Source organism: Telopea speciosissima, chromosome 11, assembly GCF_018873765.1.
Source record: "Telopea speciosissima isolate NSW1024214 ecotype Mountain lineage chromosome 11, Tspe_v1, whole genome shotgun sequence".
NCBI lineage: Eukaryota > Viridiplantae > Streptophyta > Magnoliopsida > Proteales > Proteaceae > Telopea > Telopea speciosissima.
In genome coordinates this window covers 51,996,714-52,017,471 of record NC_057926.1, presented here as the reverse complement: position 1 = coordinate 52,017,471, position 20,758 = coordinate 51,996,714, and the positions used below count along the sequence as shown (strand labels likewise).

The 20,758-nt window shown below is 35.5% G+C and overlaps 2 protein-coding genes across 2 annotated transcripts; both read right to left on the bottom strand.

The window, feature by feature from the left end:
* Positions 1-9,177: 9,177 nt before the first annotated feature.
* On the bottom strand, positions 9,178-10,449 carry LOC122646035 (polygalacturonase non-catalytic subunit AroGP2-like). The gene is made up of 2 exons (XM_043839489.1): positions 10,366-10,449; positions 9,178-10,253 (listed from the first exon to the last, which is right to left on the bottom strand). Exons 1-2 carry the CDS (start codon positions 10,414-10,416, stop codon positions 9,282-9,284), a joined length of 1,023 nt encoding a protein of 340 aa, XP_043695424.1. The 5' UTR covers positions 10,417-10,449; the 3' UTR covers positions 9,178-9,281.
* Positions 10,450-12,460: 2,011 nt separating this feature from the next.
* Positions 12,461-19,948, bottom strand: LOC122646036 (ABC transporter C family member 3-like). Its single transcript, XM_043839490.1, has 10 exons — positions 18,154-19,948; positions 17,742-17,828; positions 17,007-17,657; positions 16,755-16,919; positions 14,291-14,585; positions 13,972-14,180; positions 13,506-13,811; positions 13,180-13,243; positions 12,715-12,954; positions 12,461-12,592 (listed from the first exon to the last, which is right to left on the bottom strand). The coding sequence occupies exons 1-10, from the start codon at positions 19,795-19,797 to the stop codon at positions 12,492-12,494; spliced, it is 3,762 nt and encodes a 1,253-aa protein (XP_043695425.1). The 5' UTR covers positions 19,798-19,948; the 3' UTR covers positions 12,461-12,491.
* Between the last annotated feature and the right edge of the window lie 810 nt (positions 19,949-20,758).

Here is a 20,758-nt window from a genome sequence, read left to right as displayed (position 1 = left end):
ATCTGGCGGTTGATGGTAAGTGATTAGTCAGCTGATGGTCCATCGAGTCAATGGTTGAGATTAATTGGAACCACACGATGGGCGGACTTATTTACCTTGTGATGGAACTGGGTGAAATGGTAATTTTGGTTAAAAACTCTGCCTATTTTTGATGGTGGGGGTTCAAACCGCCTAACACTTTCCGCGGATAACTTAACGAATATATACTTTTTCCTTTGACTGGTTTTTTTTATAACATTTTTCTGATCTGTGAGAAATTTACGTAAATAACCCTTATCGCCTTTGCTATTAATAGTTATCTAATCTTATCACCCAGGTGTGAAAACTGAAAATACGAAATGGGTTGACTACTGCTCCGTAACCTTTCCACCTACGCGGACGGTGGGTATAAAAAAAAATTAAAGGGCGAAAGAATGCCACCCGATTGCGTAGCGTACGCCACTCTTGTGCCAAGACATAGGGAATGACTGCCGCACCCCTATAAAGATGGAAATGACCAGGGGTGTGAGGGTCATTTCATGTACCTTTGTGTCTGGGCACAGGGGCAGTGTGCACTGTATGATTGAGTGGCATTTTCTTTCCCATAACTTAATAGTATATCCAATCGATATCGGATAGGTGGATTCATATTTGTATCGACAAACCTAGGCTATTGTGAACTGAGGGTAAAAAAATTATTTTTAAACACAAATCTGTAAACCTGTTCAGTATAGACTGATACAATCCAGATCGATATCGGCTGAGACAAATACCAATTACTAAATCGTTACTCTCAATCACTGCTTGCCAAAACACATTTTAAACCCATTTAAAACTCTATAAACACATATTAAAAACTTTCACGTTTGTTTGAAACTTAACAAATACAATGTGTTTCCTATTTGTGGTTCACGTATATAGAGTATATACTAATAAGGGAGCACTAATTAATATATAACCGTATCGAATCAATTGTTTGAGCTGAGACAGTTTCCTATGCAAAACTACAACCCCTTTCATTTTATGTTTAACCTTTATCATTGTTAATTTTCATGAAAGTTGTAGAATATATATGCATTAATGTTGAATGTTATAATTGTTTTGAACATTAGACAAAGGTATTCTGATAAAAATTCGTCAATTTATATTTTATATGAGTATACTGCCTTTTTGGTCTCATTTTTCTAAAATCTATATGTTTATAACTCGTATTGTCCGTTTCCATTTCTGTACCGTTCTTTTTTTTTTTTTTTTGACCTTTTTCGTTTTTTATCATACCGTTCAAAGTTTTGTGCCGTTTAAAACTCATACCGTTCATTTCCATTTTTTGTCATTCTTTTATTTTTTGCTAATAATCTTCTCAACCAACACAATACCCACTTGGATACATGAAGTTATTTATTTTAGCAAAAGATTGTGTGCACGGCCATGTACATACAACGTCGTGCCTTCAATCATATTTGCCCCCCATCTCCATCTCCATCTCCATCTCCATCTCCATCTCCATCTCCATCCACATCCAATGATTGAAGGCACGACCGTGTATGTACACAGTTTGTGCATAAAAAATGAGTATTTATATATTCGGGGAAGTTCTTTGAAGAGATTGCGAAGGATGCGTTAGCACCGCATTTCTCATATGTCCCTCCTTACATGAAATGACCTCTCAGCCCCATGTATGAAAAGTTTCGTAATTTCATATTGTTTGGTGCAAGGTCATGGCTTTAGCTGTCAGGATTGGATCGGTTGTGGACAATATCCATACCTGACTGATACTGTATCAGAGTTATTGAAACAAAATCGGTCCAAAAAATTAATGTATCAATATTTAAAGGGGCAATGGCCCGATCCGGCCTAGTACAGTTGATCTGTATCAGTATTGATACCAGTATCGTTGACAACTGATACTGGTGTCGATAACATGCACTAAAACCCTGTGGGATCAAGCTCGTTGAATGGCCATTGTGCTGCGCTCAACTCACATACCGCCACGTGGCTTTCATGCCGATCCAATGGTTGGTAGAACCATGAGTTTTCACTTTACTTTCAAAAACTAAATGTAACACAAGAGTAGTTTCGTTATTTTGATGGATCATAGGGGCATTACGTGGATTGGAGTGTGAACATACTGCGGTAGTTTGGTTTACGGTTAAGTTTGTTGGGAGGCAACCGGCAACCGGGAAGCGTAAGAGTGAAGTAGCCAAAAGACCATGCCACGTACGTGGCAATTAGTTATCCTTCTGTTGAAGCAATCTAAGCTGCATCTGTTCAACATTAATTTGGGTTTGAGTGTTTTATTCTCCTTTCTGGACAATTCATCGACTTTAAGGGTTTTACACTCCTCTCAACGACCAAGAAATTAATGGGACCCATAGCACACTAGTTGAATTTTGAGGTAATTTGAATCAATTTGGTTTTGGTTTTGAAAAAAAAATGAAATTTCATTCGATTTGGTTTGGTTTGATTTTAAATTTAAGGTTGAGGTTCTATGTGGGGGACCGTGGTCCCTGAACTTGCTAAGGTCAATGAGAACATATGTGTTGGCATCATGGGGGAATGGGGCGGTCATTTTACTTTACTTCCCTTTGTGTTAGTTAGGTTGTGGGCCGCATATTCTCCTACAAAGAATTTTTCTCCTTAAATTTAAAACCATCTATTTGAATTGAATAAATCGAATAAAATATAATTTAGGTAAATCGAACTTAAATTATATTAAACCCTATAATCATGAGTTTTTTTTTTTGCTAAGTTATATGAAAAATATTGAAAGATACCAAATTTGACATTGTGAGGGTCCACATCCATTTAGGGTTATTATTATTCTATTCCTATTATATAAAGTCAATAATGCCCTTCGTACTGTTCTTGATATCCATCCCAAGACATCCAAACCTGGGTAGGCAAAGGATTTCGCATCCACCATGGGTGAAGGAAAATTGCCTCTTTGTGGGATTGTATCTTCATGAGATTATAATTTCCTTCTCGATTTTATTTGTCTTAATAGATTATTTCCACTTAAATTGAATTATGAAGACCATATAATACAAACCAAATAAAATTGAATGCAGAAACGGTTTTGAGGTTATGAAAATTCAATTTATATATATTATATCCTGAACCGACTAAAAAAACTAGAATTGATTCATGGCCATCTATGCGCCTTCAAAGTAAAGATTAATTATTTTTAGAACATTTTAATTAGTCTTGGTTTTAATGATTAAAAAGGTCTTTATCTTGATTTGATAAGGAAAGGGTGTTTAGATGTAGTAGAAGGGGAGTGGGGTCCTTCCCAACCTACGCTTTCCTCATAATGATACGGTTGGTAGAGGCCATTGAGATTATGGATGGTGACAAGAATAGGCCAAGATTGTATTAATCCCACAATCATCTTAGATTAATACATAGAACAATAGTTTTTATTTTCTTGGGTAGAAAAAAACAATATATTCAATTTAATTAAAATATTATTTTTTAATTAATAATTATAATTTATAATGTGAATTAAGGAGATGGTGGGTGTAAGACTAGCCACATCTAGCTAGGATCAAGATCCTTCAAACTCCAATTATCCATCAGCCTGCTATTAATTCTTAGGGAAAAGTTTAGGGACAACGTTTTCTATGTGGGATGCAGGGGCCACGCCCACGCACAACAAGGGCCAGAATGACTGCCATGTCCCCCATATATGACGGAAATTCTGCTCCCTTTTGTGCCGTCGCATGCGCTCTCATTGGCTGGCACGCACGGTGTGGCCCCTGCATCCCACCCAGAAAACAATGCCCTAATAAAAGTTTATATGAGTAAGCAGTGTAGTTAAGGTCTAACAACCTGGAATTGGGATCTGGGTTAGTCTGGTCGATTTTGACTACTGATCTAGTTCAGATCAATCCAACCCACATAAGTTGGAATCAGGATCGACCTGAATTGATGAATCTTGAGTCTCCTCGTATGATTTTTTTAAAATTTTTTTAAAGAAAAAGATCATTGTGAGAGACGTAGATTACCCACTTGCTTAGAGAACTCACTTCCTTAATTAATTTTTTTTTATAATGTTTTGTGCCTTGGTTGGTGGTAGATGTGGTTGGAGATGGAAGTGACCACATAGGTTCATTGTTTTTAAGCACAAGGGTTAAAACATTGGGGCCAAATTTTATGGGAGATTTGTGGAGCATGGTGATTAACATCTTTATTTATTCTAATGCTACGAATTAAATGTAAAAATAATAAATTTTTAAACATGGTAGATACATATTTTTAAAATAATAAATTCACGATTCAAAGCCAGACAAGTCAAAATAGATGAAAGCTGAGAATCTCATGTCCTTCACGGATTTATTTTAAATTAAAAAATGGATTTCAGATGTACCAAAACTCAGATTTGGCTTGATTATATACACTCAATGTCCACATAATTTGAATTTATCAAAAACTTTGTTTGTTTTGAGTTATATGATCCAAATGGGAAAACCTAATTTAAAATGGTCAGGCTTTGGTAATCTTACTAAAGTTCTATTGTACGAACTGAAACTTATCCAAAAAAAAACCGCAATGATGTATGTGGTTCAACAAGATGTCTACGTCCATGTTGAGATGTGAATGATTTACTAGTAATGGAGGATAAGGTTACAAGTTCTCTTTCTCTCGTCTTTCAATTTATTTACGAAGAATTCACTCTTATAACCTGAAGGATCATATCGTTACCAATTTAAAGAAAAACATACAACTACAATTTTTTAAATTAAATTTACGAGCATTTACTGGCCTTTCAAAGGTGGTCCACAACTCAAACCATAGAATACAGGATATCAATCCTAAACAACTATCATATAGTCTTATATTTTCACTAACAACAGAGAATAAAGTTACAATCTCTCTTCCTCTCGCCTTTCTATTCATTTCTATTCACATAGAATTCTCTCTTAACCCTAATGATCATCTTTGTTACCAATTTAAAGGAAAAATATACAAATTAATTTTTGAAATTACATTTATGGGCTTTAACGGCCCTTCGAAAGTGGACCACAACTCAAACCACATAATACAAGAAATCAATCTTTAACAACTATCAAATAGTCCTGTATTTTCAAACCTCAAATTTGTCACTTGGAAAATTTTGTTCAAAACTAAAATTTTCCATATGAACAAGGGACTTTGGGATCTATTTTTCTTGAAAATTTGGGTCCATTCGATTCGCTACGTGACAAAGAGATATTTTTTCAAGGTAGGTTGCTTAAGAAAGCTTTACCCAATTCAATTATGTTGGAATAATTTTTTTTAAGTATTTTATAGTATATATAGAAAATTAGGAATGAACTTCCTTCATGTGCCGTGAGAATAAGCTTATAAAGACAAACCTAACTCTATATGCCATATCCCAATTAAGATAGAGTTGAAAACTAGTGGACATGTTATCTAACTCGTTGACTCGAATGGTAATTTTTCATTAGAATATACATTTCAAATAAAAAAAATTCAATATAATACTTAAGTATTATAATATAAGTGCAAGAGATCGTTATTTGATCGTGTAGCGTTTACGTTAACACGGAGACCAATAAGAGCTCGTGCAAGAGCATTTAACTGAATGGAATTTTTTAGTTCATTGGGATGGGGTTGGAGTGGTAATTTCTTGTAGTCCTGTGTCTAAACGCAAGAACCACAACAACAATTATTGTTCTTTTTCCAATAATATAAATAGATGTTATATATTGTACAAAGGGTATAAGTTTCCCACACTTCATAATTAAGAGGTCTTAGAGTTCAAATCTCTTTGGGACTTATCTATCCAAAAAGAACAAAAAGGGGTTTCCCACAATGCCAGCTTAAAACCCAAACCAAACTACACGACCCCACCTATATTACTAGAGCACACCTCTTATAAAATTTCCTAAATATTCCTCTTTTTGTTAGGTTTCCTGAAATATTGCCCCCCAATGTCGGAAACTGCACATGGGCATCGGAGGGAACCCTTCCTTTTACAAATTCGACTCTATAAAGTATGGGAAAAAAATTGTTGAACTGCCCTTATACAGATTTCTTTATATTCTCATCACATAATAAATAATGGGATTCAAAGTAATATTCTCCTCTCCTATACTGATCATGTGGGTCCATGTAATTCCATATGGATGGTATCTTTTTTCAACCTCACATTGATTGTAATGTGCAGATATTCCTTCTCACATTACCGTTGTAGGAAACCCTCTCCCATAAAGTATATATATTATATAAAGAGAGGCTTGTCACATCGAATGCATCTAATTATAAGAGGGTAAAGTTTCTTGATGGCCCACCAAGAAAGGTCTATCTTCGGCCCAAAATAAGTGCCACTTGGGCATGTTGATTGGGCCTTAATTTCATCGAGTAAGTAAGGATTTTTTGTTGATGTGTCAAATTTCATCCTAATTCAAATTCTCCAAGACTCCAAGAGGCAAATTAGAATTTTAAAAATCTAAGGATAATTAAGATCAGGTTCAAGGTACTAGTATCGTACTAGTCGATACGTATTAGTATCGTCAGTATCCGATCCCAGTGCAAAAATATTGATACAGATCGAGAGTATTAATAAAAAAAAAAAGATTTGTATTTGAATTTGCACCCCATATTGGTTCAATATGGGTCAATACCAATGGATCCATATGTTAAGAAAACGATGCCCAAAAATGGTGATTTGTAGAAGAAATACGAAAAACAGAAAAAACAAAAACACATAGGATATACGTGGTTCACCCCTAAGATGGGAAGCTACGTCCACAGCTGAGCAACAGAATGAATTTCACTATGTCTTTGGAAATGTTACAAACCCTCAGATTTCACTCACAAACTTTCCAAAGAGACAAAGAAATTTTATAGAATAGCCCTAACTCGAGAAAGTGCAGAAATGCCTCTGGACCCAAAAATTGTTAAATCGGATAGAGTCTGACCAAAACATAACATATGTCAAAATACATATCGTTTTGAAGGTCTCGACGAGTCCAACACAACATAGCGCCTCTGGCACTCCGACGGTGATGTATCTGCTTGTTAGGTCATTCAAGCTCATTTTGAGACCGAAATGGCCTTTTGAAGATTCTCTGAACCACTTTCTGGACCGAAATCAAACTTTTCCAATAACACCATATAGGTATCGTAGCGATATCTATGACAACCGATACAGGCACCGATATCGATATCTAAGACAATGACCAAGAGGGTATACATCAAGTACTGCGTACATAGAAGTGAGAAAAGGTTTGTGGTCGTAGTAGATGAGATTAAAAGAGTTTGAAGTCATAGATTAGAGAGGCTTTTGAAGGGAAAAGTTGAGAAGAAACATACGGCGGCTGTGTGAAGGCTTTAGAGGGTTTCAACATTCAACGTTCAAGCTAAACACATCTTTTGGAAAACATAGACGGGTTGTTAGACCCACTCTAAAAGGAGTCGATTCTCAATGGTGACTTATAGGATATACCTTCTTTGGCATGGCTAGCTAGAGAAGGCGTGATTGAAAGGGTCACCTTCTACCTGCCCTCAACTGAAGCTTTACCTAAAGCATCAAAACGGTAGTTAGGTCTGTTAGGGGTCATTGAACTTCTTGTGAGCATTAGAAGTCAACCTTCATTTCCATTCCAACTTATTCCAAAGACTGGTTAAGTAGTAGGAATGATGCAATGTTACGTACACTACTAGAATGATTTTGACCGTAAGCATGGATCAAGGTATCATATCAGCTAGGGCTGCAACAAAGTTGGGTTGGATTGCGGGTTTTTAAACTCCAATCCAACCTTGAGTCTCTTTAGTTCAGTCTAGGGCGGGCCCGGCCCTAACTCAAGACTAGAAAAATCCAATCCTGACCCGCCCTCAGGATCGGGATGGGCTGACCCTAATTGGCCTTGACCATGGGGAGGGGGAAGGAAAGTGTAGGGGTTGGACTAGGCTGGGGTGAAGAAGAAGAAGAAGAAGAAGAAAAAAGATGAAGAGAAAGAAGAAAGAAGACAGGGTTAGGTTGGGCCCAAACCTGGTCCGCCCTCAAGGCCAAGGTTTCTCAGACTAGACACTGTTTGGGCTCAGGTCGGGTCAGGGTGGGCTCAGGCCATCAGGGCCAAACTCGCACCCCTATTATCAATTGTATTAGTCGATATGCATCGGTATTGCTGGAGATCGATATTGATATGATATCGATATAGATTGGTGATATCGGTCGTTACAGGCTAATACGGATATCCGAGCAACAATGATATGAATTAGGAAGTTGAAAAAGCATGAGCTTAGGAGATTAATTGCTTGCTTTATCTTATGCCCTATATATCCTCCTATTTATAGGATGGGTAGAGAAAACCTAATCCCAATAGGGAAATTTATCCTTATAGAAAATCCCTAATCTTTTTGCCACAATGGAGTTTTTTGGGTCCCAAAGGATTACAATAGCTTTATAAGGCATCGTTTGGTATATATTCTTGGAATGCATCTAAGTCGATTTTGTATTCTAGGATCATAAAAATAGTTGTTTATATCATTTGAGAATGTGAAATCGACCTAGAATGCATACCAAACACAACCTTAGGAAATGTTTGGTATGTATTGTTGGAATATATTCTGAGCCAAATTTGCATTATAGGATGATAAAAATACTTGTTTTTATCGCCTGAGAATGCGAAATCAATGTAGAATGCATACAAACAGAGCATACCAAGACTGCAAAATCAACTTAGAACACATACCAAACACAACCTTAGTCTTCCACTTTGACTTAGTCTCTCGCCACATATCTACTATTAGTAGATGGGCTGTTTTTATGTATGTCACCTATAAACTTGACCGTAACAAGGTGTTTTGGTGCAGGTCAGTCATTAATATGGACTATTCAAACTATTTGATGAAGTCTTTTGTTGGTTATTTCAGAAGAAGAAGAAGAAGTCTTTTGTTGGTTGTTTCAGTAGTAGAAGAAGAAGTAGAAGAAATTAGCGACAACGTTTCTCTTCCTTATAATTTCTGGTTTTTTCTTGTCACTATTCTTGACTGATTTTTACAATAGTTTTTAGTAGATATTTATATAGAATTGGGCCATACAGGTCAACCCATCTTAAATAATATAGCAACAGAATAAATACAAATGGGCCTAGGGCTTTCTGTTTATCCCCACGCCCATTTGACACAGGCAGGGGTTAAAAGCTGGGTTTAATATTTTAGAACATTACAAACTTGAAAGTGATAAAAAGCAAACAAGAAATAGGTCATTATTTATCCTTCAAATGGCATAAGCAGTAACATGTAACACAAACAAGAGAATAGAAATAGAATCAAATCTTCAAATGCTACTCAACCTATATAGTCTTTGTCCAGACCATTCCATTCTCATTTATCCAATGACAAACTTCAATTAGGCCTGGGCCAAAACCTAACAATTTGAAAGAAAGATGGTCGGGATTCCAAGTTGATGTGTCATAATGGCATGCCATGATTGCATGATTCACCTTCTTCCTAGCATGTATATCAACTGCATATACTTTTACTTTCTGTAAAATATGGCAATAATAGATTTGAAATATGAATGGTAGACTATGACATAAGGCTGGTGATTCAGAGAGGTTTCCATGGATGAGTTTCACAGCTCCAATTGTGACATTCTCATAAGATCCTTCGACATTCTCAGTACTCCATACGCGTACATAATGCCCTAATTTCTCGACAACAAAATCAATGAGATCCTCAACAGAAGTCGCACAAGTGCATTGCTCACCTCGAATGGGGTTATTCTCACATACCTCGAGGGTCTCTTGAATATACTCATCCATGTTTGATTCATCTAACACATTAAAAATCTTCTTCAATTCCTTGATCTGCGAAAAGGCAAATGGGATTTTTGATGCTAGAGATCGCGGTAAAAACGATTTATATGACATTGGGTCCCTTAGATCAGGGATAGGCATGAAGCCTCCTTCTTTCACCATTGATTTCCGAAAATATGGCAATCCCCCTTGGCTGGCAACAGACAAGGGTGTTTCATTTGGAAGGTCATCATATTTCAGTTTATCATCATTCCATTGGGCTATTGGTGGCAGGATTGTATCATTAATGGTCTCCTTCACCAGTGAATTTGTGGAACAAGCAACATTAGCCAACTTACAGAATGAATGCAGGTGAGAAGCTAATTCATTTTCCTCCATTAGTTTCATAAACATTGATACTTGATTGAGGCTTAATGGAGAAGCCTTTGAAGCTAACCAATGTGGAGGATGTGAAAGACCAATATTCTCTTCCCAATATTGTGAGAAGGCATTTCCAGCTTGAGAACCCTACAATTTCATAAGGAAAAAATAACAACCAAATAAGAAAAATAAATTAAATAGAAACAAGAAATAATCACATCGAAATGAATGGAGAATTGATAAATATCATTTTTCTTACACTTAAGTAAGCTATTATCAAAAGTCCAAGCAACAAAATGGGATGTGCCATGGTGGAACTGAACCAGAGAATGAAATGAATTGGGGCTGTAGCTTTGTAGGAATGAGTTGGGTTTGTTGCACGGAAAGGGTGGGAGGTTTGATATTTATAGAGGGAAAATTTTTTGTAGCCAACAAACAAAAAAGGGGCCCAAGTGTCTGTCAGTCCTCTTATTGGCTAATCATATTTTGTTATTACCCAATTTTCCCCAAGAAAAGGTGAAAATTTTAATTTTTTTGGTGTTAAAGCGAGTAGTATAAGTGGTTTTTTTTTTGGGGAGAGGGGGTAATTTTTTGTAGGAAAAGAAAACGCAAATTGTTGCGTGCGGCACGAGGCTCCTACACCATGATACATGCCACACGAAATGACTATCACATTTTCAAGGATTTTCGTCTTTTCATGGGGATGCAGTAGTCATTTCGCGTGGCCCTATGTCTTGGCATAGGAGCCGCATGCCGCACACCACCAGGTAGTATTCTTTCACCTTTTGAGGGGTATAAGAGAGACAACTTGATTATGGTAGGGATAATTTGTTTAAGAAAATAAGGTTAGCTAAATAAAAACGGTTGTTAAGGCCGATTGGGTTAAACCCATTGGACTTGCACTTGTTTTTACATAATCTCTTTTCAATAAAATTTTGAGAGCTAGTCCTCACTATACATGCAGGGTAAGGTGAATTCAGATTCTCTCCAATGACATTTAACCACCTGAGTCGATCTCCCACCATCCATGGGGTGTGGTCCTCACATCCTAGAGGTGGTCCCCACACCCCATGGATGGTTGAATGACCGACTTTGATGGTTAAATGTCATTGGAGAGGATCTGGTAAGGTTGGATAGTAGCCTCACCCTTCTTCTAGGCATCTCAACTCTATGTCCAACTCTCTCCTTTAACAAAATTCAAACCACAAGAATTTTAGGTAAAAAAGGTAATTTCAAATGGTAAAAAAGTAAAGGTGACTTTAGACAAATATGTTTAACAAAAGGAACCCAAACTTTCCCTATATAAAAGGTTACAATTCACTTAATTAATCTGATATTCTTCACTTTAAAAAAATAAATAAATTGGGATACTAGAAATGTTCTGAAATAACAACACATCAATCAAAAAATTGATATCAAATGTTATTTAATTAAGAAGATATATTTTTTGTGAACAATCTCAACCATACAATTTTTAGGTTAACCATTACCTATCATATGGTTGGCTATAGAAACCACTCAAGTTGCCATTCTAGAAACCAATTTTGAGACTTTCAAGACAGAATGCAAGACCATGAAAGGGAAAATTTGTGAGGAGAAAATTTAATCATAACAAGAATTGGTAGAACAATTTAATCATATAAAAGATAACACAATTGTTATTCAAGGAAATTTTGACAGTAGATAAATTAAGATATACCTAATGTAACAACATGCAAATTTCTATTTTCGAAGCTTTATCACAAAATTTTTTGACGGGCAGGCTTTAGAGGGCATCTTTAGACCAACACCAAGTTTTGGCACATAGAAGGGTTATGTGGCTTTTTTGAACTATATGGATATTTAGAAAATGGTTTATGGCTGGTCAAATGTCAAATTTTAGACATATTTAAGCAAATACCCTCCCCTATATTGGCATATTCACCTCAATTTTCGTCTACTCTTTTCTTATTAAAAAAAATTCATTTTTCCCTTGATTTTTAAATCCGTATTTTGCCACTTGGCCAATTCCATTTTGGTTCAAACTTGACATGTGAGAAATGTACCTTAACTCTACTTGTCCATAAAATTTCAGCTCTATCCAATGTGCCACATGGTAGATATTTGTGGAGGACTACAAATACCACTAGACTACTAAACTTTCTCTGAAGTTTTATAGACATGTATGAAGAAAAGTTTCTTTTTCTCCCCTCTCATCTTCTTTTCTACCACCAATACTTCAATTGAATGGCAATGATACTTCAAATGATTACAAGAAGCCTCGATCTACTCCACTATCCTCTCCCAAATTTTTTTTTGTTCACACTCAAAATAGCAATGCAATTTAGTCTAATGCAGCATGCTTACATATGAACATTCAAACTCACCTATTTAGCCTTTCAAAAACTAGAGATTGCATCTTTGAGTATACTCCTTGACAAGCTTTGCAAATGATGAAGACTTGATCTCCAACAATTTGGCTGGGGAATCATATTCTAGTATAAGTCCTGCTTAAGATAAGAAAACCATGTTAATCCAATTAGGCAAGCACCAAAAAAGGATAAGAAAATGAATTACTAAACTCATCTAAACCTATTTGATTATGGTGTACTATTTACAAGCTACTAACCATTATCGAGAAAGAGGACCATATCAGTATCAAGAATTGATGTTATCCTATGTGCAATTGTGATGATAGTAGACCTTGAGAAGTGTTGTCTAAGCGTTTGCTGGATTAGATAGTCAGTCGCAGTATCAATTGATGCGGTAGCTTCATCGAGTACTAACACTTTACTCCTCTTGAGCAATACCCGCCCTAAACAGACTAATTGCCTTTGACCAATGCTCCAATTCTCTCCATTCTCAGTTACTGTGACAACCATCCATATGAAATGCTTAGCTATTTGGAATCTTATTTTTATAAAATTTTCTTCCCCTACTTCTTGTCGAAAAATTGGTTGAGAGGCTGGGAGGTTGGGTTGTGCACTAGAATAATATATCATACAATAAGAATTTTGGAAGGATTGTGCATGTGTGCATGGATAAATTAATGCTAAACAACTTTGGTATGCAGTGAATATGAGAAGAAACTGACCTGCAGAATCAAGCATTGCTTCCTTCTTTCGAACTTCATCACCAAGTTGGCATCTATCTAAAGCCTGAGACAACCAGAAAGTCTACGTCAACTTTTGTAAGAGAAGATCCATTGCATCCAATGAAATGATTCAATATCTCAATGGAAAGGATTTAGAAAAAATGAAAAAAAGAAGACCACGAGAAAGAAGTTTATAGAAGTTCATGTCCCAATCAGTCAATCACGGTGTGTTTGTTCTGTTTGCAAATCACCAATAAGCATAATATATGTTCATCCTATCTTTTTCATTGAATTCAAAATTATTCATCAAATGGAAAAAATCCCACCTCCCATATCTGTTCATCAGTGTACTCTTCAATCGGGTCAAGATTGCTTCTTAATGTACCCTCAAACATTGTTGGGTCTTGTGGGATGATGCTCAATCTTGACCGCAATTCATGAAGACCAATTTTGGCAATGTTGATACCATCTATCCAAATCTGACCGGTTGTAGGTTCAAGCATACGAAAGAGAGTTTGTACGAGAGTTGATTTACCACTTCCTGTTCGCCCAACAATACCGATCTTCATCCCTCCGGGAAAAGTGCAAGTTAGACCTCGCAAGACAAGAGGAAAATGTGGGGCATATCGAACCTACATATATATTAAAAACAATCATACCATGAACCTTGGAAGAATTCATAAGAGCATGATAAATTTTTTTTTAACAACATTAGGCTTTAGATGGTCTAATTCATAAAATGAAGAAATAACAAAGGGGATAAAGACTTGAGGAATCTGGATTGTGGATTACCTGCAAATCAACAATGTCAATTTTCCCCTTTGATGGCCATTCACAATTTGGCCTATTTTCTTCCACCAATAAAGGGGGTTCACTAGGGATGCAAGAATATTGTTGTATTCGCTCAATGGCTATGATTTTATTTTCAAGACTACTAAGGTCCCATATGACTCCATGTAAACTGAAACGAAGCCCATATGTGACTGCTAAACCTACAATGGCTTCAAAAGAAAATAAAATAGAATAAATTCAACATCATGCTTTCATATGAGCAACCAACCATGATTGCTCTAAAGGATGATTTTATAAGATTACAAATTCAACTTTTTACCAGGACTGAGTACTCCCTTTAGCATTGAGATTAAGAAAATCAATGAGGCGGCATACGTGATAGATGCTAACATATCCATGCGAAAACATAACCACTCCATTGCTCCAGAGAGAAAAAATTTGGGCCGAAAATACTCATCCACTAGCTTGAGATTTGTGTTTATAAATCTCTCTTCTTGATCAAAGCACCTAATTGTTGTTGAACCTAAACTAGATTCAGAAAAATGTTGTATAATTGGAGCCTGACATACTCCGACCAATCGTGATAGTTCTCGTGCTGTAGATATGTAGTATTTCTACACAAGACAAAGTTCATATAAAGGAAAATTAGGAGAAAAAAAAACAAAAATGTAATGAATGTATAGTTAGTGAGAAAAGAATATATAGGCTTTCTTTTTATGAAGGATTTCTTAGTGTGAGATGCTTATATACATGGTTGATAATGACACCATCATCATGAATGAAATTGTAGGAAAATATTCATTGTATTTTATTTACTTCAACTATTTTCTTTTGAATGTTATTATATATTATTATGTTTAGATGTTGATTGAATTATATATATTATTTGAATGTCTATTGTATCAGAAAACTTGTGGTATTTTTTTTTTTTTTTAAACCAAACTTTCAAATATCAAATTCAATTAGTTATTGCATGTGTTCATATCAAAATTTTTGGTCAAATATAATTTTCTAATGATGGAATTCACTATCATTAAAAGCACATAAATGTACAATTTAGCACAAAGTGTATTGTAGTGCAGCATAGGTACTTCCCTTAGGTTAAGTGCAATGTTTTTGCATGCTTAGCATAAAGCATAGCCCACACACTTCACTAGGCAAAGAAAAAGGGATGTGAGGGATAACAGTGATACATATCAATCCACCGCACTCATAGGATCCAAACTCTCTACGGATATACCACAATCCACAAAGCCGTTATAGCAAGACTATACACTACTTAAGGGATAAGATTCAACACCTAAAGCCTAGTTATATATTCTTTATACTATCGGAAGTCAACTGTTAATCCAACAATTTATTCATTTTATGTTTATCTTGTAGCATGTATACACTCAATAAAATGAAATATGTAAAGTTTGACTTCTAGCAAATACAGTACTCTATATGGTATTAGAGCGTTGAATTTCTTAGACATGGCAGCAAGCCAGTGAGGATTGCGAGTGGCCTGGGAAACATTGGCGAGCTCAAGAGAAGTTGATATGGGATGTTTGGTGGTAGCATGAAGTTGCTTGGGTTTGAAGATATGGTTTTAAGACTTGGTAGTCATGGAATGGGTACGAAGGGGAGGAGGTGGGGAAGGGGGTAGAGTGGTTGCAACAACAGTAAAAATGGAAAAGATAAGAGAAATGGAAATAAATTTGGAAAGAAAGGAACAAGAAAAAATTTCCATTGAAAATTATCAACTAATTAATCACATAACACGGGTTCCTAGGTGGTCCACCTAGATAGATTTCTATTGGTTGCCAAATATCTACCACTTGACAATCTATCGCGGATTAAATTTTTTGATGTGGGTTGTCCAAATCACCATCTATCCATCTATAAAATTTGGGCTTTGATTGGCTAGGAAGTCAATTTTCGCATTTTTTGATAACTTCAATTCAACTATTAAAATACAAGGATAGAAATCTAAACATAGTGGGATGTACAATAAGATTAAGTTCAAAACTTAATATATGACTAATTCAAATATGTAACAAATATCCCATGGTCAATTTGACTAAAGCATCCCTCTACATGACTCGAAATTGTTGGACCATTGAGATAAGGCTCTTAGTAGGGCCTTGAAGTGGATATTTTCTTTAAATTTTTTTATTTAATTATTGAGAATTATTTGTTAATTTATCATTTACTAATTTTAAACTATTTGCTGATTTATCTTTTTGAAATTATCTTCTAATTTATTTTCAAAGTTATTACTATTTATTATTTAGATAGTGAAAAAATGAGTTTTAACTTTTGTTAATTATTATTATACTTTAGTATGAGTTCCAACTGACGAATCTACCAACAAATCTAATAGACCTTTAGCCATACTTTTTAAAAATATTTAAATGATATCAAAATCACGATAATGTGACTTTTTTAGGTGCACTGTGCACTTGGATAACATCAGTCTCGTTTGGTCTTTTCTTTTCAAACAATTTCGATAAGCAAATAACTTTGCATTAATTTACATTAAAAAATTATGATTAGGAAAATAGATTTCTTGTATATAGTTTTTATAAACACAAGAAGAATAAAAAAGGTTAAATCACTATTTTCACACCCAAACATATAAGCATCCACCACTAAATCAAATGTGGTGTAACCAAAGAAGATTCGGAATTCACTAGTATGTTTGAATCAACTTGTGTTATGGCTTGTTAACAATGGAGAAAATATGATTGAGCTTGATTTGAAATTTTAATTATGAGAACTGGAAATGAAAATATAATTACCTGGTACCAGATGCATGTCACAGTCATTGGAATAAAAACTAATAACATTTGCCATGCAACTTGTGACATTACTGCAGCAGTTCCCAAGAATCTTATGATTGAGATTAGAACTTCTTCGATTTGATGTGGAATAGTGGTATCAACTGCACTTTGATCTATGGATGACTGTATACAAAAATAATATTTATTCATTATTATATTTACTTTTATGATAAAAAAAAAAGATCATCAAAGTAAAGCATATTTACTAACCCGATTTAGAATTCTTCCATTTGGAGTAGAATCAAAAAATGACAAGGGAGCACGAAAAATGCAAAAATGCATTTTGTTGAAAAGCAGTGTGGCTGTCTTATATCCAACAATTACAATAAGAATAGATCTTATAAGTATACAAAGAGAGATTCCGAGGGTCAAAACAACATAAACAAAGATGAGAGTGGATCCTTTAATATGAAGCCTTACATCCTCTGAAACAGGAGTAGCTAACACCATCCAGTAACTACTAGCTATTACGAGAAGCTGAAAAAGAATTTGTGCCAACAATATCAATGGGACAAAAGCCCCTTTATATGTAGCAGTAATGTACTTCCAATATACTGAAAGACTAACTCCACCTTTTTCTCTTTCTTCTTGCTGAACAAGCTGCCCTTCTGGCCTAACTAGTTTTTCTGTTTTATGGTTTTTGGATTCTCCTTTCTTGTTATCTTGAATCGATTTCTCACTACATAGAATAGAACCATCTTCCTTACCGTTAGTTAAATTATCCAATGCAATCCTACGGTCAACAAAATTAAATTCTACCAAAGCTTTCTTATGTTCCCCCACTAATTCCATAAAGTTAGTTCCCGAACTCAAAATTTCTTCGTACTTTCCTGCTTGAGTAATCCTTCCATCTCTCATAACCTACCAAATAAGAGAAGATAAATAATCACTCTCAAACTAGGTTGAGGGATTTTAAATCGAAAAAGAAAGATGACATATTCTCACCAGGATAAGATCAGCGGAAGATAAAAACTCTACTTGGTGGGTAACATAAATTACTGTTTTTGAACCCAAAATTCCTAGTAAACATTCCTGTCACAAAAGTTTAGATGTTCACATTTAGGTACTCAGAAAGAATTTCAAGTTATTTAAATTTAAAATAGTTATACATATTAAAAAAAAATCAATTTTCACAACGTTAACTAACATTAAACCATAGGTTTTGTGCATCAACATGCATCAGTAAATATTACATGTTTGCATATCTTTTTTGTTTAGGCAGCCATGCATGATTTCATCCTTCTTAGTTCAAACTTAGTTTCTTATGAATAACATTGGGATGCAAGCATTGAGATGTATGGCTTCAAACTAGTTTTATAAAGGAAAGCTTTGGTGGCAGAGGTTAAAGAATAACTACCTTAAATAGATGAGTTCCTGTGTGAGCATCCACTGCACTAAAAGGATCATCAAGTAAATAAATATCAGCATCATGGTATAAAGCACGTGCAATCTGGATTCTTTGCTTTTGCCCACCACTTAAGTTGATCCCCCTCTCTCCTATGATAGTTTGGTCTCCAAAGGCACACAATTCTAGGTCCTTCTTCAATGAACATGCTTCAAGGATCATCTGGTACCTTTCGTTGTCCATCTCCTTACCAAACAATATATTATCTACTATCTTGCCACTTTGTATCCAAGGTGATTGTGCAACATAGGCCTTTGTCCCATTTAATTTAATGGCCCCAGATACCTTTGGCATTTCTCCCAATATGCATGAAAGGAGGCTTGATTTGCCTGACCCAATAGAACCACATATAGCCACTCTCATACCATGGTACATTCGAAAATTAATATCCTTTAATGTGAGATTAATGGAATGAAGGTCCCAAGAGAAACTCCCATCGACTATCTCAATTGCAACATCGGTATCTTCTCTTGGAAGTCTCTGTACTATATTCGGATGAAGATCATCGAGACAGAGGAATGAAGTTATCCTGTCGAGGGAAACTTTAGTTTGAACTACCATGGAGATTGTATCTGGGAGATTATAAATGGACCCTTGCAATATCTCAAATGTTGCAAGTGCAGATAAAATCTTCCCCGACTCTAGTGGAATTCCCGTAAGTATACAAAACCCAAAAGTAATCATGGATACAAACATAGGAGCAGACAAATAGATAAAGGAAGTTATAACTGATGTATAAATTAACTTTTTCAACCATCTTGTCTCAAAGTTCCTGAGCTTAATTATTTTAGCCAGGAACTTCATCTCCCAGCCTTGGAGCTTGAGAATCCTTATATTTCTCAGAGCCTCAGATGTCGCCTTCATCCTATGATCCTTCGAATCCATCAATTCCCCCTGAAATTTCTTCTGTAGTTTTCCTAGTGGAACATTTGCTAACATCAAAATTATTGTGGCAACAAAAGCTGCAAGTGAAGCGAGCCCAAGGCTCTTGTACAAGATCAACAATGCTAGAACAATCTGAGCAGGCACCCTCCATAAATCATGTAAGTACCAACTAAAAAATCCAGTCCTCTCAACATCAACACTCAACAAATTAATGCTTTGCCCACTAGTGTGATCCCTTTTTGATTGGCTGGAAAGCCTGAGACTTTTCTTATAAATTATTGCAAACAAGGCAGCACGAACCCTATTTCCCATCTTTCGTAATTGAAAGAACAAGTGCCTCTCAGAGAGGCATTTCATGAGCTTTGAAAGAAAGAAAATAAACACTAGCACATATCCTTTATATTTTAGTTGGAGAGGGCTATTGAGATATAGAACAAAGGCGTCAATAAGATATGGTCCAACATAAGAAGCCAATGTACATACAATGGATAATAGAGCTGTCCATAGAATTTCTTTCCATGTTGACAGAATCAATGCTTTCACGAACTTGAGTGTGCTTATTCGATCATCAATACCACTGTCATCACCATCAGATTCAATATTATTTCTAAAATGTGCAAAGACCACATCGGCACTATCACAATTGGCAAGTTGAGGAACATCTTCAAGGTTCAGTGTTTTCTTATACCCGAGTACAAGCAAAGGATCCATCCAAGAGAAATTGAAAATACTAAGAAGATTGGCATTTGCATAAGGAGATACACTCTCTCCACTGACACTTGATACTTTTTTGTCATCACTAATGTTTTGATTGGAACTACTTTTCAAAAAAGGCTGCAAGAGATGGATATCTTCATCTTCTCTCCCCTTACCAAATAACCCAACATAACAAAAAAACAAGCCAAAAGTAATGGAAGTAGCATCAGAGACCCATAGCAAGAATGATAAAGATGAATGTTTCCAATACAAAACAAAATGTATGGCAAGATAAGAACAAGACATTACAAAGTAGAAGCTCCCCCAAATCCTAAGTAGAATTGGAAACCTGTGCTCACATGAATGAGAAAACTGGACGTGCAAGTAAGCAAAGATCACAAACCAAGTAAGTGTTTTGAATGCAAAATCCAACTGGGCAACTAGCTTTAGATCAGACGAACCATGTCCATGTTCAAAGAAGTAGTCTAATACACATAGGAGAAGATCACAGAAAGATAGACCCATGCAAGATATATAGGCTGGCCAATAGTATAAAAATACTGCATTTTTCAACATTTGTTTTGAATTATCAACGGTTGGAATCTTGCGTCTCTTGCAAGCCCAGGAAATGGATAAAACTAACAATAAAATTAGGTGGGAAGAAGCAGAAAACTCTTGTAGGAAAATAGTTGCAAAAGGCTGAGAAAAGAATATTCAAGTATTCATATCATTCTTTGATTCTTCAAAAGCATCCATGTTTGCAAATTTTCTTTTCTTTTGCTTGAAATTCGGTGGTGTAGCTTAGACAGATCCAATACAAATCCTATTAGCTTTACCACATTTTGAATTGATGCAGGCCCATTTTCAAAAATGTTGTGGATACTCTTGCATCTATGTACAAATCATTTCCACCTTAAGTGTTCCAGAAAGACTTAGGACGATATTGGAGTCTCAATATCACCCTTAGATGTAGTTG